This window comes from Camelina sativa, chromosome 9 (genome assembly GCF_030686135.1).
Source record: "Camelina sativa cultivar CO46 ecotype springtype chromosome 9, ASM3068613v1".
Classification (NCBI taxonomy): Eukaryota; Viridiplantae; Streptophyta; class Magnoliopsida; order Brassicales; family Brassicaceae; genus Camelina; species Camelina sativa.
In genome coordinates this window covers 31746374-31764564 of record NC_141888.1, presented here as the reverse complement: position 1 = coordinate 31764564, position 18191 = coordinate 31746374, and the positions used below count along the sequence as shown (strand labels likewise).

The following is an 18191-nucleotide window of genomic DNA, read 5'->3' as shown; positions in this document are numbered from 1 at the left end:
GCCGGTCTGAGACCTTGCATTATGTGGATCCGATAGATAAACTGCATCAGCAAAACCAACTAAACCTTCTTTGTTATAGTTAGTATAAAATAAACTCAAATCTGTCGTTCCTTGTAGGTAACGCAATATATGTTTGATACCGTTCCAGTGCCTTTGGGTTGGACAAGAACTAAACCTTGTTAGGAGGTTCACAGCAAAACAAATGTCTGGTCTAGTGTGGCTAGCCAAGAACATTAACGGTCCTATAGCACTGAGGTATGACACTTCCGGACCGAAAACTTCTTCCTCGTCCTTCTTTGGACCGAATGGATCTTTATCCAAATCAAGGCTCCTTACAACCATTGGGCTAGTCAATGAGTCAGCCTGGTCCATATTAAATCTCTTGAGTACCTTTTCAGTATATGCCATTTGATGCACAAGGATTCCATTATCTATATACTCAAGCTGCAATCCCAAACAAAACTTAGTTTGTCCTAGGTCTTTCATTTCAAACTCTTTCTTGAGATATTCAATTCTTTGGGCGATTTTCCCAGAGGTTCCTAGGATATTCAAATCATCCACATATACTGCTATGATTACAAACCCTTTGTTTGCAAACTTCTTTATAAAAATACATGGACTGATGGGATCATTCTTATAGCCTTCTTTGGCTAGGTACTCACTTAACCTATTGTACCACATTCGCCCACTTTATTTCAGTCCATAAAGGGATTTGTTTAGCCTTATGCAGTATTGTTCTCAAGAACCACTCTTATCTTTGAGCTCAATATCATCTGGTAATCTCATATATATTTCATTATCCAGTGGACCATATAAGTATGCAGTTACAACATCTATTAACCGCAAATCCAGTTTTTCTCTTATAGCCAGACTTATAAAAAATCTAAAAGTTGTTGTGAAATGCAAATAAAAGTTGTTAACAGTTATTTGTTGGGATTGACATGAATTTCACATTGTTTTTCTTTTAATAACCTTTGGTTATTAAAATGGCCAAGATGTGTGTATATAATTTGTTTAGAAAATGTTTCTATGGAGAAAATATTGTTTTGTAAAATTGAAAATTAAATATTAATTAAATTTATTATAAACTTAATATTTAATGTCAAAGGGAGTGGTTCCTATTGTTTTGGAAATTTTATTAGGATGGGAAATCTTGTTTCCAAAAAATTGAAATTACGTATTAAACATTTTACGTATTCAAGTTTAACTTTGTGATTTTCCCGCCAGGTAGTAGACATTAACCCGTTGAACAGTATTAGAACCGCGGTGAAACGAATAACTCCCAAGTGGAGTCACGCTTGGATTCCATCTGAATGCATCTCTTTTACCGATGCGCTTGCTGCGTATTAAAGCTTCTTCTCTAAACAATTTCAAAGTCTTTTTATTCTACTTTACTAAATGCATTTTTCTCAAGCATTCTTGATATTGATAATCGCAGGGTCACGATATCAGCTGCACGAGCAGCGTTTCTGGATCATCACATAGGGTCTTTAACTCCTGGGAAGCTTGCGGATTTTGCTGTTTTGTCAACAAGTTCGTGGGATGAGTTCTCGAAAGACGGCTCTGCTTCAGTGTTTGCAACTTATGTAGAAGGAAAGCAATTGTATCCATGAATGATGAAATCTCTAAATCTTAGAAACTAAGAATTGTATTATTTCTCAATTTTTTTTTCTAGGCCTCATGGAAATGTATATTTGATATGATAATGACATTTGGCTTCATATATTCAAGAAACAAGAAATCTTAAAAGCTTTAGAAATATTAAAGAAAGTGTTGTTGGTGATGAGTAGTCCACTCCACGCACGAGAGACATGGACGCGGGAATAAAAGCCAATGAGTTGTGTAGCTGTACTATATCATTGCATATAGAGCTAATATCATCTTTAATATTTTTCTATTTTTGTCTCTAAAACAGAGCAACTCTATAATAGAGGTGGATATAGAAGATTAGTTGGAGTATATTTTACTCTAAAAATAGAAGATAAAGACAAATATAGAGATGGTTAGAGATCCCCTCATCAAAGGGATTCGCATAATTTAAAATTTTGATTTCAAGTAGAACGTGACATTAAATTTGTATATATGCAAGTTGAGCCAAGTTAATGCATATAGAGGTTAATGAAGTTGATATCAAAGGGATTCGCATAATTTAAAATTATGGTTTCAAATGGAACGTGGCATTAAATTTAATCCGTGGCTGTTGTTAACTAACTTGCTGTATCTGTTTTTAAACTTACTCCGACCACTATGAAATTAAATTTGTATATATAACCTAACTCGCCTTCAAGTTGAACAAAAAGAGCTTACGAAGTTGAGCATTACAAGTGGAACGTAATATTAAGTTTGTCCTTGGTTGTTGTTGTTTTAAATTTCTCCGGCAGCTATGAACCTCTTCGTTGTCGTTTCGGCTGTCATCTTCCTCCTTATCTCCGTCGCGTATCTTCCTCTGCTCACTGACTTATGTAATGACAGGATGACGCCTTTCCATTGCTAGCTAGCTCCCCTTTTTTTTTTGTTTCGACTGATTCCATTTTATGTTGGCTGATTGGTCAGCTCTCAAGTCTCTTCTTACACCACCGGTGGCGGATTTGTTGGTGAGAAATGGAACAATATTCACCAGCGATAGCTCTTTGCCATTTGCTGATTCCATGGCGATTTGTAATGGCAGGATTCTCAAAGTCGGAAGCTTTTCAACTCTCAAGGTCCTTCACACTTCTTTCAGTGTTCAATGTGGTTGTTGCTGACTTGCTCTGTATTAATGTTCAAGTGGCTTGATGACTTTGTCTTTGTCTGCTGCTTTTATACTTACTTCATTAGCATGAATGAAATTGAGTGTTTGATAACTTTTTCTCGTTCTCATGTAAATTACAATTTTTTCGATGAAGACAGGGTTTGATAGGAGATGGAACTATTGAGGTGAATTTGGAAGGGAAAGTTGTACTGCCTGGACTTATTGATTCACATGTTCATTTCATTTCTGGGGGATTACAGGTGATTATGCATGCAAACTTATTTATGTGTTCTTTATTTTTAAACTCATATGTATATTGTCAAGTTAACCTTTACTCTCTTGAGCATAGATGGCCCAAGTTGAACTTGGCGGAGTGAGTCATAAAGATGAGTTTTGTAAACTGGTGAAGGACGCGGTGCAGAGTAATCAATATTTCATTATCTTGAAGTCGAACAATCATATTGTGGTTACACTTTCATTCCTTTATTAGTGTATGTTTTTAGTTATTTGTGTACAGTGTACAGTGAACATTCTTATAGTAGTGGGAGAGTGAGTATTTATATTCATTATGCTGCATTTATGTGATGAACAACAAATTTCAGATGCAAAGGAAGGCTCATGGATTCTAGGTGGTGGATGGAACAATGATGTTTGGGGGGGAGAAATGCCCTCTGCATCATGGATTGATGAAATTTCCCCTCATAATCCTGTATGAAGTCTCCTGACTTCTTTGTGCTTGTCAATAGTCAACAATTATCGTCTTACTTAATATAATTTTTTTCTCTTTATTTATAGGTTTGGTTGATTAGGTTGGATATTCATATGGCATTGGCAAATTCCCTTGCGCTTAGGATGGCTGGTGTTACAAGTTTAACGGAAGATCCAGTTGGTGGAACCATAATGAGGATGCCTAGTGGCGGTAATGCTTTTTTTAAGTTAATGTATATATACATCTAATATGTGAATTGCAGAGGAACTTTATATTTTGTGAGTGTATACTTATCATGAGCTGGTACTTGCTTTTATTATTGAATCAATGCAGAGCCGACAGGTCTTTTGATAGATGCTGCTATGGAGCTTATCACTCCCTGGGTTAAAGAAATCACGGTAGATGAACGTAGGGAAGCACTTCTTAGAGCTAGCAAATATGCTTTGACTAGAGGCATAACAACCGTTATTGATCTTGGAAGATACCTTCCTGGCACTACGGATGAGCTCTCCTGGAAAGACTTTCGAGGTACAATAAATCGTTTTGTTAACCTGACAGCCATATAATAGAATTAAAGGGTTTTAGTACTAACTCATTTGAGTTCCATATATACTCTTTTTTTTGTTTTTTATGGTACAGATGTCTATCTATGGGCTGATTCCTCGAAGAAGATGATGATACGGGCTTGCTTGTTTTTCCCGATAACGACATGGTCACGTTTAGTGGTATGCTTTCTTCAGAAGCAACTCTTGTTTTCTGATAAATAAGAACAGATAGTATTTTGTACAAGCAGTTTTGTGCTTCTTTAGCATGAGGAACTTAAAGCATATTTTATAGCATTCTTCAACTTCATGTTTTGCAATTTACATAGATTTCTCATTTTTCAATTTCTCTTTCAATGTCTGATGCTTTATATCATATGTGCTATGATGGCTTTTAGGATCTTAAGCTTCAGATGGGATCTGTACTGAGTGAATGGCTGTATCTAGGTGGCGTCAAAGCATTTATTGATGGCTCTCTAGGTTCTAAGAGTGCACTTTTTTACGAGGTGAAGAATACCATACTCCTTTGTCTTTTCTAATCCATCTACTATAGCAATTCGTTATATGTTATTTTATCCTTCACGGCACTAAAAAGTCCCACGTCTTATCTGTATGCATGCAGGAATATATTGATGCACCTGGGGATTATGGGTTATTAGTGATGGATCCTGAGAAACTTTCTAACTTCACAATGGCAGCTGACAAAGCAGGGCTTCAGGTGTTTCCTTGCTTACTTCTGTCCAAATGTTTGATCATCATATCGTCCTATTTTTAGTTTTGCTTATATAGATCTTGTTCTGCTGTGATCAAGGTTGCTATCCATGCAATAGGCGACAAAGCAAATGACATGGTCCTTGACATGTACGAATTCGTTGCTGCAACTAATGGAGACCGAGATAGAAGATTTAGGGTGAAGTTTGCTATTTAAAAACCTATTCCTCTGAGCCAGCTATTTGCTTCTTCTGTATGTAGTTAATATCTCTGACTTCCTGGTTACAGATTGAGCATGCCCAACATTTGACACCAGGATCAGCCAACCGGTTTGGTCAACTTCACATTGTAGCTTCAGTTCAGGTAAGTTACTTCCCGGCATTGAGCATTTTGGGCTTAAAAACTCACTTTCTTGATCTAACGTATCTAATGCATGCTCCTAAACAGCCGGATCATATTCTTCATGATGCTTATTCTGTTGTTAAGAAGCTCGGTTCTGAGAGAGCGCAAAGGGATTCTTATCTATTCCAATCTCTCTTAAATGGCAATGCACTCTTGGCATTTGGTTCATACAAAGTTTTTTTTACAATATATTTGAACTAGGAATTTCATGGCTCAACTTTGTGATTTTCCCTCCAGGCTGCGGAACTTTACCCGTTGCAGAGTATCAGAACCGCGGTGAAACGAATAACTCCCAAGTGGAGTCACGCTTGGATTCCATCTGAATGCATCTCTTTTACCGATGCGCTTGCTGCGTATTAAAGCTTCTTCTCTAACAATTTCAAAGTCGTTTTCTCTACTTTACTAAATGCATTTTTCTCAAGCATTCTTGATGTTGATAATCGTAGGCTCACGATATCAGCTGCACGAGCAGCGTTTCTAGATCATCACATAGGGTCTTTAACTCCTGGGAAGCTTGCGGATTTTGCTGTACTGTCAACAAGTTCATGGGATGAGTTCTCCAAAGACGGCTCTGCTTCAGTGTTTGCAACTTACGTAGGAGGAAAACAATTGTACCCATGAATGGTGAAGAAATTGTATTATTTCTTAGTTTTTTTTCTAAGCGTCGTGGAAATGTATATTGGTAATTACATTTGGTTTCATATATTCAAGAAATCTTACAAACGTTAGGAAAAAAAAATGTTGTAAAGCCAATGGGATGTGTATAGTAGCTGTAATATATCTACGTGGCTCTCTGGTTCCAGCCGTCATCGGGGTTTGGTTGAACCAAATTGGTTCCCGTGAGTTTATCTTCTTGTAGATCCCGTGACAATTGACATATGGAGTTGCAATTAAGTAATTAGTTAAATTCTTCACTTGAGATACTGTAGATACTATGTAATATACTAATATGTATAATGTGCTTTGTGACATCTTTAGCTAGGTAACCAAGATCCACACGCAAATCATGATAAAGTGAAGAGTACATATACGTCGTGAGACGCATTTAGAAAAATTCTTTGAACAAAAAACTAGTACCGGAAACCAGAATTCTTGATGACAAGGCCTTGTCCAGCTGATAGAGCTTGGACAAGCCCACTCTTAGTTAAAGATACCTGTTCCGATCCGGCTGGAGGCTGTGCTAAAAGAACTTTGAATCTAAATCGAGATTGCAATGCAGTAAAAACCCTGAACAATTCATGGCATTCTGAGATGTCTCCGATGAGTAGTACCAAAGTTGCTGGTACGAGACGACTATTTACCGTAGCACTGAGAATTATGTCCACCATATACTGTTCAAGTCTTTTATCTCTCTCATCTGTAAGAGACAAGACAGAAGACATATATATAAAAAAAGGTTTAAGGAGAATTAATTTAATTAGCGAGTTTTAAGAGTGTAAAGGAATTCACCTGCGGGGAGGTGACGGACAATTATCCCTTCAAAGTCATTACGCATTTGTAACAAATCAATATAAGGTGTGATATTGAAAGAGCCCACAAAACCATTTTCGCCTAAGACCGTTTCTATGTCACGGATAACATCACCAGCCGTTTGACCATCCGGAATGGGGCAATCCTCGACGTCCCATAATACGTGTATATTCGACACTACACCAGAAAAAAAAGCATAATCAATCACAGAAAAACTTGAATAAAATTGATTTAATTAACTATAAAAGATCCGCTAATTTGGGCATGAAAGACAGATCGTTTAATTCATCGACGTATCAATAACAAAGGTAAACGTCAAATATATAATCTAGAGACAGTTATCAGAGAGGCAAATTAACAAGCAGATCTAATGCTTCTTCAAGGAGAAGGCAGACATGCTTCTGACTGATTGATCGAGAAGATTAGAAGAAACTACTTGGTTTGGAAAACAAAACTTGGTTTATCTAAATTTCTCTTGCTCTCTTTTCTAATATGAAAACTAGGGTTATAATTTTAAACTTTATTTACGATCAATCATTAATCAAATATTTTAATCAAACAAATATGTTTATAAAAAAGTACAAATATATGTGTTTAAAGACTTTTCGGTCCGTGTCCAATCGAGCTAAGCCTAAAAAACCCTATAGCCCAAACAGGCTAAATTCAAAAAACCCGATTTTTTTTTAACATTTAAATTTAAGTCTGAAGTCTGAACCCCGTGTTTTTCAGGGCCAGCCTACGAATTTTAGTCCTAATTGACATGCCTAGTGCTAACTCTATTTATAGGTATGCCCATACAAACTTAAATTCCTATTCTAGTCCTAATAGGAATTGTCTAATCTCTTTGCAAATTTCATTTTCTTTTATAAAATAGAAAATTCTTTTTCATGTTTTTTCTACTAAAAAGGAAACTCTTCAAGCTTTTACACTCATTTCCAAGCTTGTAGTCTGCATAAGCTTTATGGTTTGAATATTAAACGCCTTAACTGATTTCCTTCTTTCAGCTCCATGTCATATGTGCTTTGTTGACCTACTTCTTGTAGTACTCCGATCTAGTGCATCGACTACATCAACAACTGCATCTTCATTCTTTGCTTTTTAGAAATGTCGTTTTCTTTTTCTTTTCATCTTGATTTAAAACTTAGTTAAGAATACGTCAACACAAACTCTCTAGCAAAGTAGTTTAACTAAATGAACCCAAAGCCATATTAAGTTCAAGCCAACAGTCTAAAAACTTAGACACAGAAGCCGATACCTCTTACACAAGCCAGTCTTTTCCAAGTTTGTAACAGCTAAAAACCCAATTCAATAACAAAAAATTAGGATGAAGTTAACAAATAAGATTAAACGCTAATTAGAAAAAGAAATAAATCTAGCTCTCAATGGTGTTGACAGTTAGAGAGAGAGATGAAAGAAGAACCTAATTTCTCATTAATTGGTAATCAGTAACTATACAAGTATATATATACTAAGTGTATTAAGCTAAAGGAGACTTAATACACCAACACTATGCTAATCATATATAAACTATACAATATAAGATTATAGTGTTAACACCCCCTCCTCGAGTCTTTGAACTGGAATCTGTGGATGGAAGGAAAAGACTTGAAACTGACATCCTGTCAAGAAGAGAGTGAAAGGGACCAGCCTGCAGAGGTTTGGTTAGAATATCTGCAAGTTGATTTCCTGTAGAGACATGGTAGACTTGCTGAGCTCCTGCGAGTACTCGATCTCGTGTATGGTGCAAGTCTATCTCCATATGCTTTATACGCTCGTGAAAAACTGGGTTGTTGGCAATATGAGTAGACGATTTGTTATCACAGTAGAGCTTCAGTGGTCCAGCTAGTGGAATACGAAAAGCCTGCAAAAGCTGTGCTAACCAAACCAATTCATCAGAAGCTAACGCCATTGCCCTGTATTCCGATTCAGTACTGCTGCTACTGACGATCTTCTGCTTTTTAGACCTCCAGGTAATAAGAGAAGAACCTAAAAAAGTGCATAGGCCTGTGACTGACCGTCGACTGTCAAGACAAGTGCCCCAGTCTGCATCAGAAAAAGCAGTCAAACGGAGATCATCCTGAGCAGAGTAAAATAAACCTTGTCCTGGATTCCGCTTGAGATACTTAAGAACATGCTGAGCAGCGTGGAGATGCGCATCAGTAGGACAAGATAGATACTGGCTCAATTTGTTGACAGCGAAGGTGATATCAGGTCAAGTGATAGTCAAGTACAGCAGTCGACCAATCAAAGCTCGATAAGAACTGGCCTCATCTGCAGAAAGAAGAACACCAGTATCCTTGAACAACGCCTTTGAAGGATCCATTGGAACATTCTTTGGCTTGCAGCCTAAATAACCTGTATCACTCAAGAGATTTAAGCAGTACTTGCGCTGACTAACAGAGATACCAGAAGAGTTGCGAGCTATCTCAAGCCCCAAAAAGAACCTTGCCGGTCCTAGATCCTTGATCTTGAAAGCTTTCGCAAGGATCGCTTTGATAGAAAGAACCTCTGCATCACTATTACTCGCAATCATGATGTCATCAACATACACCAAAAGTGCAATGAAAGATGAACCAGTCATTTTGACAAATAAAGTGTTCTCAGAAGGAACCTGAGTGAATCCATTGTTCAAAAGAACATTAGAGAAACACTTATACCACTGGCGAGAAGCCTGTTTCAAGCCATATATGGATTTCTTCAAGCGGCAGACAGGGTTCGGAGGTAAGACACCAGAAGCCAGAGTATATCCAAGTGGAAGGCTCATGTATATTTCTTCATCGAGTTCACTGTGCAAGAAGGCACTAGTGACATCCATTTGGCAAAGACTCCATCCTAGCTTCGCTGCTAAACCAAGAAGAAACTTCACACTACCCATCTTAGCAACTGGTGAAAAAGTTTCAAAGAAGTCTACGCCCTCCTGTTGAGTAAAACCCTTGGCTACCAATCGAGCTTTATATCGCTCAACATTACCATCAGCATTGTATTTGATTGTATAAACCCATTTACAACCAACCACATTTTTACCAGGGGGTAGAGAAACAACCTCAAGCGTCCCACTATCCTCCATGTTATCGAGCTCCACATCCATAGCCTTCGTCCATTTCTTACATTTGATGGCTTGTTGAAAAGATGTTGGCTCAATGTCGAGAGAAAAAGAAAGAACAATTGACTGATAGGGAGATTTGAAATGTTCATAAGAAAGAACTGAAGAAAGTGGATATGGAGTTTTATGTGTTTCTGGAAAAGAAATATGTGATGAAAGACGAGAAAGAGCACAGTGATAATCAGATAAATAGCTCGGTACCTTAGCTGTGCGTCGTGGTCTAGCATTGTTTAGAGGAACGACACCAGTATCTGCTGTAACACTCTCTGTGGCAGGAGGAATAGCACTAGAGGGTGTATGCACATGGTCAGATGATGCATGTGACGGTGATGCAAGAGGGGTCGGTAATGAATGCATCACATCAGCAGGTAAAGGAATCGAAACAGGTAAAATCTTGGAACTAAAAAACTCAGAAGGAAAAGATGCAGAGATATCATGAAAAGGAAAAATGTTTTCATGAAAAATGACATTACGAGATATGGAGATGATGTTTGTGTCCAAATGCAACACTTTATAGCCCTTGTAACCAGACGCATACCCTAAGAAGACACACTTATCAGAACGAGGACTGAACTTATGACGATCTTTTAACAAAGTGGAAACATAACACAAACAGCCAAAAGATCTAAGAACATTATATTCTGGTTTTCGTTTAGTAAGTAACTCATACGGTGTGGCATTATGAAGTAAAACAGATGGAGTTCTATTGATGAGGAAAACTGCAGTTAATACACAATCACTCCAATATGCAAGTGGGACATTGGACTGAAAAAGTAAAGCTCTAGCCAAATTTAGGAGATGTTGATGTTTCCTCTCAACTATAGAGTTTTGTTGAGGTGTGTAAGCACAAGAGAACTGATGCAATATTCCATTTGTCTTAATAATATCTGTAAATACTAATTCAGGGGCATTATCAGTTCGTATGATTTTAACCTTTGAATTATATTGAGTATAAATCAGACGTATAAAATCTTGAAAATGTGTAGAAACTTCACTTTTATTTCTCATCATGTATAACCAAGTATCCCTAGTACAATCATCATTTATACTGAGAAAATATCTATATCCATCTACTGATTCTGTTGAGAAAGGTCCCCAAACATCTAAGTGTAGTAAATCAAATGGTAAAGCTGACAATTTGTTATGAGACTCATAGGACAAACGTTTTTGTTTAGCTAAATGACACACATGACAAGGAGATGAAGACTTCGTAGACTTTGAGACAGTACCAGGAATATGCTGTAACTTGTCAGCAGATGGATGTCCGAGGCGAGCATGCCAGAGATCACCATCAACCACCAAGGATCCAAAGAAATGAGACGGAGTGGAAGGATGCGTGATGGAAGAGCTCAGCATGAGATGCAGTGGAATCAAGTTGCAATATGTAGAGATTATGTAATAAGATGCCTCTACCAATCATCAAGCCCTGAATAAACTCCTGAATAAAACATGAGTCAGGAAAGAAATGTGCAGAACAATTGCTAGATCTCAACAAACTACTAACATATATCAAATTAAATTTGAAAGAAGGAACATGTAAAACATCACGTAAGATGAGTGAATGCGAGAGATGAATTGTGCCTGTGTGTGCAATATAAACTCTAGTTGCATCCGGTAAAGAGACTGTCGCACCAGATACAGGTAATGTTTCACTGAAAAATGCAAGATCAGAACAAACATGCGTTGTGGCACCAGTGTCTATAATTCAAGAACCATGTGGAAGATTTGAATAAAGAGATGATAGACATTGATGTTGAAAAGTAAGGCGGTCATGTTCATAACGAAGTGAAGAAGAAGGAAAAGGAATATTACCAGCGGATGATTCAACAGCCATAACACCATGTTCAGAAATGGAAGAAACCTTGGTAGGAGCCTGATTCGATGGAAGAGTCATGTGAGCAGAAAGTTGCTGAATCAGAGTCTGCATCTGGTCTGAACTCATCTTACTAACATCCAGATTGATCGCACTCAAGGCAGGTGGAGGAACATAAGGCACCGTCAATGTGATATTGGCAACAGCATGAGTTCCCGGTTGATATTGAGCCTGAGATGGACCTTGATTCTGATTCTTAGATGGAGCCTGATTCTGTGAGTGTGGTCTTTGAGCATGATAACTAGAAGAGATACTCTTGAAGCCAGGAATGTATCCAGGTGGATAACCATGAAGTTTGAAACACTTCTGAACCACATGTCCTGTCATGCCACAATGAATTGTGCCAGTGTGTGCAATATCAACTCTAGTTGCATCCGGCAATATCAACTCTAGTTGCATCCGGTAAAGAGACTGTCGCACCAGATACAGGTAATGTTTCACTGAACAATGCAAGATCAGAACAAACATGTGTTGTGGCACCAATGTCTATAATCCAAGAACCATGTGGAAGATTTGAATAAAGAGATGATAGACATTGATGTTGAAAAGTAAGGTGGTCATGTTCATAACGAAGTGAAGAAGAAGGAAAAGGAATATTACCAGCGGATGATTCAACAGCCATAACACCATGTTCAGAAATGGAAGAACCCTTGGTAGGAGCCTGATTCGATGGAAGAGTCATGTGAGCAGAAAGTTGCTGAATCAGAGTCTGCATCTGGTCTGAACTCATCTTACTAACATCGAGATCGATCGCACTCAAGGCAGGTGGAGGAACATAAGGCACCGTCGATGTGATATTGGCAACAGCATGAGTTCCCGGTTGATATTGAGCCTGAGATGGACCTTGATTCTGATTCTTAGATGGAGCCTGATTCTGTGAGTGTGGTCTTTGAGCATGATAACTAGAAGAGATACTCTTGAAGCCAGGAATGTTTCCAGGTGGATAACCATGAAGTTTGAAACACTTCTGAACCACATGTCCTGTCATGCCATAATGAGTGCAGAGAGGCCGAGATTGCTTTGGTCGATAGGAGTTTTGAACAGCATAAGCAACATGCTCAGGTGATCCACCATAGGCAGAAGCATCAGTAACAGCTGCAGTAGGAGGACCAGAAGCTTGGAAGACAACACCATCAGTCCGAGTGGGTTTAGCAATGTTCTGTTGCCTCTCATCCTTAGTAACCATGTGAAAAGCATTCTCAATAGATGGCATGGGTTTAATCATCAATATATGACGACGAGTAGCTTCATACGAGTCATTCAATCCCATCAAAAACTTAGTCACACGACTCCTTTGTTGCAATTTCTCCCATAACACAGCAGCATTACACTCACACTTGCCACAAGTACAAACAGGGAGCTCGACATAGTTCTTAAGCTCCTCCCAAAGAATTACCAACTCAGTATAATAAGCAGTCACATCCATTGACCCTTGATGAAGTGAGCTCAGTTTCTGCTATATTTCATAAACTCTCGGAGCATCATCTTGTTTAAAACGCGAGATTATATCCTTCCAAATCCCTTCAGCAGTTGGAATAAACAAAAGACTCGCTCCTATTTTCTTAGACACAGAGTTCATCAACCAAGTAGAAACCATATCGTTGCAACGGCTCCAAGAACCATAGTCACGGTGATCTGATGATGGTTTAGAGATCGTACCGTCAATAAATCCCAATTTGTTCCTGACATTGAGAGCCATCCGCATGGATCTTCGCCATGAATTGAACTCTGCACCTGTAGTCAATTTATCCAAGACTAAAACCAATCCAGCATGATCAGTACCATGAAGGAAGTAAGGATTGTTGTATTGATCAGGTTGTTGAGCTGAATCGGATACTGAATTCGCCATAACCAAGAATACAAAACCAAGATCCAATCGGAAATCACCAATCTCTCAAGCAGAGAAAGTAACAACAAGAACACTTACGAGAGCAAAGACGAGGATGATGAACACTGCAATCGCCAGCAAAAGATGTAGAACAAAGAGCGAAGCAATCTGATCAAACGGCGCACTCATCGCAAAGAAAAATCGTGAAATCGAGCTGGATTTGAGCTCCAAAAACAAAATCAAAGAGAAACCCAAAGAGAAAAAGATGATCGATTGAGAAATCAAAGGTGAAATCGAAAGATCGGATGATGAATCAATCGAATTCAACGAAGCGGAAGAAGATTCTCTCACTAACGTTCTTGCTCTGATACCATGTTGACAGTTAGAGAGAGAGATGAAAGAAGAATCTAATTTCTCATTAATTGGTAATCAGTAACTATACAAGTATATATATACTAAGTGTATTAAGCTAAAGGAGACTTAATACACCAACACTATGCTAATCATATATAAACTATACAATATAAGATTATAGTGTTAACAAATGGAACACTCCATTTTCTCAAGCATTTTTTCATATGATAATCGCAGGCTCACGATATCAACTGCACGAGGAGCGTTTCTCGATCATCACATAGGGTCTTTAACTCCTGGGAAGCTTGCGGATTTTGCTGTACTGTCAACAAGTTCATGGGATGAGTTCTCGAAAGACGGCTCTGCTTCAGTGTTTGCAACTTATGTAGGAGGAAAACAGTTGTACCCATGAATGATGAAATCTCTAAAATCTTAGTTAGAAACTAAGAATTGTATGATTGTCAAAAAAAACCTAAGAATTGTATTAATTCCCAGTTTTTTTTTTAGGCGTAGTGGAAATGTATATTGATATGACATTTGGTTTCATATATTAAAAAAAAATCTTAAAAGCTTTAGAAAAAGAAAATGTTGTTGGTGTCGGCCAAAGGATATTTGCAAAAAGGTGTTGTTGGTGTGAGTGGTCAACGAAAGAGAGCCATGGACATTGGACGCTAAAGAAAAGCCAATGAGATGTGTAGCTGTAGTATATCTACGTGGCTCTCTAGTTCCAGCCGTCAACTGGTTTGGTTCCAACACGTTCTACTGAGCAGCTAGATCAAGCCCCGGCCCACGTGTTGCTTTATAACGTGCGATATCACCTGATTGGTAACCCCTCGGGTCCCTAGTTGTTTTCTCCACGTCAGAATCTGATGATAACTTTTTTTCACGCCAGAACATACGCGTTACGTTAGATCTCAAAACCCCCTCCCAAATCCCAAGTAAGCGAAAAATTTAAAGTTGGAAATAGTATTATATTAAACTTGAAATGAAGATGAGGTATGTGTCTATATGACTATAAAATATACCTAATAAAGAATATTTCACTTTATTTTTAAAGAGTTTTATGAATTTTGAACATATGTATTTATCTTCTCTGTTAATTCTCGTGAAAACATGCCTTCAAAATATAAGATTTCCGTGAGTTTATCTTCTTGTAGATACCGTGACATATGTTTAAAATGTAAGGTTCCCATGGAGTTGCAACCCTAATTAATTAAACTATTCACTTGAGATATATACTATGTAATATACTAATATGTAAAATGATTTGTCCTTTGTGACATTTTTAGGTAACCAAGATCCACACACAAAACATGATAAAGTGAAGAGTATATACATGAGACGAATTAATGTGTGACATCAACTTATGTGCTTTTTATCCCCAGAAAAACTTTTCAGTTATATTGTCAATAATTCCATTTGGTTTATTTTCTCAATTCTGATTCAGGGATACAAAGTCATAAAATAATTTTAGCCGGTTTGTCTCCTAATGTCTTTTGCACTCAACATTGCTATCTCAAAGCTAAACTACTTTTAGAATAGTTAAAATATTACTCAATAGATGTTTAATTGTATTTGCTTTTGGTCATAAATTATTATTGATTCAGTTCGATGTTAGAAGCATTGTCATTTATATCGATTACAATGTATAAAGTTAGTGAAGCAATACAAAAATGCTATCAGTTGCCAATTGTCATTGTGCATAGTATATGTCCACTCATTTGCTGCTTTTAGTAATAGAGAGCTACATATATATATAATTTATATTTTGTGAATATAATTATTATATTAGTGTATTTTAATTTATATATGATATAGTTAATTTGTATTCATGCAAAAATAGCATTTAAGTAAAATTTATTTATTTATTAACAAAAAAGTAAAAATTTCCAAAGCAAATGCGTGCAAGTTCATAGCTTTTCCTAAACAAAATATTGTTTGGAACTTAACCAACATATAAAAATTTCTAAAACAATTCAACCATATGTAATATAAAGTATGATGTTAGGTATTAACAATTTAATAAACATTAGCAAACATATGCTTACAAATGGTTGAAACCAATATTGGAGGAGTATCCAGACATCTCTAGCCAGTTTTTGATTTGGATTTGGAGTCTTCACATTTGATACATTTTAGGGTTCTCTTTCGGATCCTTTTTTTATTCTCTCTATTTACAACTTTTTGAAATTTGAAATTTAAATCAAAATCTCAAAATGAAATCACTAAAAATGTCAATCTCGGGGAATATGCTTCCAATAGACACAACTCCGCCAGAATCGGAAACGGTGGTGACAGAAGTACCAAAACAACATGGTCGATGACAGAGGACATCGCCGACAAAACAAAGATGTCGAGCACCAAAACAACATGGACGATGATGGGATGGGAGGTGTTCATAAATCCATTAGGATCATCGCATCGTTCCAGGTACCAGATCTACTAAATAATACCAAATCTACTTACAATTTTTTAACATCACTAGCTGATAGAAGTTGGAGTCTACTTACAATTTTTTTACATCACTTAATTAAATGATTTTTAAAATATTGATGCAAGTAATTCACATCTATTAATTAAAAACCAATGTCTATATAAAAAATGTACTTTAATTATTATAACTGATATAAAAATGTATCGTTTAGAAAAAATGATGTTAATTGTTACATTAATTTATTTAAGTGATATAAGTATTAGTGTCGATTAAAATATTTGATGTAAATTATTTATATCAACTACAAATAAGTAATAACTGATGTTATAATTTATATTTATTTTATACAATAATAAATTTTAGATTAATAAATAATTATTGTTTAAAATATATTCTTGAATTATTATGGGTTATTATTTCATTTGTTATTAATTTTAATATATAGCAGATAATTCATATACTTATCATATTTTAATTCTCGCTCGTGAAACAAATTGTCTTCAAAATGTAAGGTTCCCGTAAATTTAACTTGTAGATCCCGTCAAACTAGGACATATGTTTAAAAATGTAAGGTTCTGGAGCATGAATGCATGATGTTGGGGTTACAACCCAAATTTATTAAACTCTTCTCTTGAGATATATACTAATGCTTTGTAAAAATTTTAGGTAACCAACCAATCTGGCAAAATCCTTGTACAAAACATGATAATGTGTAGAGTATATACGTCATGGGACGAATGTGTGACATCCTAATGTGGATTCTTATCCGATCCACACACAATAAAACTTATGTACATCAGTACATGTGTGGATGTGCACGTGTATAGAATGGGATTGTTGACCTGTCGACTGTACATTTTATCTTTATCAATTAGTATATTGTCTATACGACAGGTGGCTTATTGTTCCAATATGATGATTTCTCCAATTCCGTTATTGGATCGTAGTTCAATTGAATGTGTTCCCATTCGTTTCAATAACCACAACTTTTGCCGATGACTTATGTTCAGTGTTCACAGATCACAACAGCTAAGCAATAATTTTCCTTTTTTCTCTCTTTATTGGTTCAATTCGAAGTCAAGGATTATGGAACATTGTATGTCCCAGTCATATTTTATTTTATACCGCCAATAATTGTTTTAGTGTAATAGTTTCCATGCCTTAATTCCAATATGATTAGTGAGACAAAAAAACTCAATAACCTACGTTTTGCCTTTACATTTCCTTAAGACTCCAACCAATTTACGTACGTACAACCTTTCATTTGAAACCACGTTCTAAGGTGTCCACTATTATTTATCCTACCATAAATTAAACCACTCCAAAGTCGAAGCTACGAGATACAGTAAAAGTATATGACACCGATCATACTCTAATTTAATTTCTGAAAGTTAACTATATATTTAGCCTATACCATTTGTTGAGTATGATAGATTTGGAAGAAGAAAACAGTACATTATAAAACCCTTAAATATTATATTTTGAATTAGATGGGATGGGATAGACCACTTTCTAGATGTACTAAAAGTAATTATTTAATTAAGATTGGATATTTATTGTTGTAAATTTAAAGAATGTGTAAAAAAATTAAAAGGTATGTAGTTAGATAGAATTTTGAATATTTCTCTATGTGGTATAGCTGCATAACTTTCAAAGATCTGTTGCTTTTAAGTAGATACGATAAGAACAAATAACTTTCAAAGATTGAAGAAGATAGGGATGTTTTCAAATTAATAAACCAAATCAATAGTACTATTTTTCCTTGTTAGTAATAAATAAAGACGACACCGACAATTTTTGTTTAAGATGATTTTATAATTGAAACGTAACATACGGAATGTTGAAGTTTACACAAAAGAGGAAGACCAAAGTCAAAGGCTAGCGCTAGAAGACCCTTTCCACTCTCTTCCCCCAAAAGTCCTAAACGCTATCGATACGGATTCCGACCAAACCTCATTACTTAATGAGTGCGATAACTAATTGGATTCATTATCCATTCCTATCCGTATTTAGAACAAATATCTAATCAATAAA

General features: G+C 36.4%; 1 protein-coding gene and 1 pseudogene across 3 annotated transcripts; one reads left to right on the top strand and one right to left on the bottom strand.

Annotated features, from left to right (window-relative positions):
* The first annotated feature begins 2259 nt into the window (after positions 1-2259).
* LOC104712233 (protein LONG AFTER FAR-RED 3-like) lies at positions 2260-5904 on the top strand. Of its 3 annotated transcripts, none has more exons than XM_087464346.1 (13): positions 2260-2462; positions 2554-2702; positions 2890-2991; positions 3081-3153; positions 3334-3440; positions 3527-3650; positions 3774-3968; positions 4080-4165; positions 4381-4488; positions 4605-4700; positions 4794-4892; positions 4982-5056; positions 5141-5904. In XM_087464346.1, the coding sequence occupies exons 1-13, from the start codon at positions 2384-2386 to the stop codon at positions 5294-5296; spliced, it is 1449 nt and encodes a 482-aa protein (XP_087320472.1). In that variant the 5' UTR covers positions 2260-2383; the 3' UTR covers positions 5297-5904. The 3 variants fall into 3 exon arrangements, with proteins under 3 accessions (XP_087320472.1, XP_087320473.1, XP_087320474.1); XM_087464347.1 differs by having other exon boundaries at positions 2262-2462; positions 3081-3222; XM_087464348.1 differs by lacking the exons at positions 2260-2462; positions 2554-2702; positions 2890-2991 and having other exon boundaries at positions 3085-3197.
* Positions 5905-11077: 5173 nt separating this feature from the next.
* LOC147939046 (uncharacterized) lies at positions 11078-13390 on the bottom strand (annotated as a pseudogene).
* Between the last annotated feature and the right edge of the window lie 4801 nt (positions 13391-18191).

What these genes read in the sequence shown, in the direction of transcription:
- LOC104712233 (XM_087464346.1), top strand. Translation starts at nt 2,384, where the DNA reads ATGAACCTCTTCGTTGTCGTTTCGGCTGTCATCTTCCTCCTTATCTCC. An exon ending in TCATTTCTGGGGGATTACAG is followed by an intron (nt 2,992 to 3,080) that starts GTGATTATGCAT and finishes TCTTGAGCATAG; the next exon opens with ATGGCCCAAGTTGAACTTGG. An exon ending in AATGAGGATGCCTAGTGGCG is followed by an intron (nt 3,651 to 3,773) that starts GTAATGCTTTTT and finishes GAATCAATGCAG; the next exon opens with AGCCGACAGGTCTTTTGATA.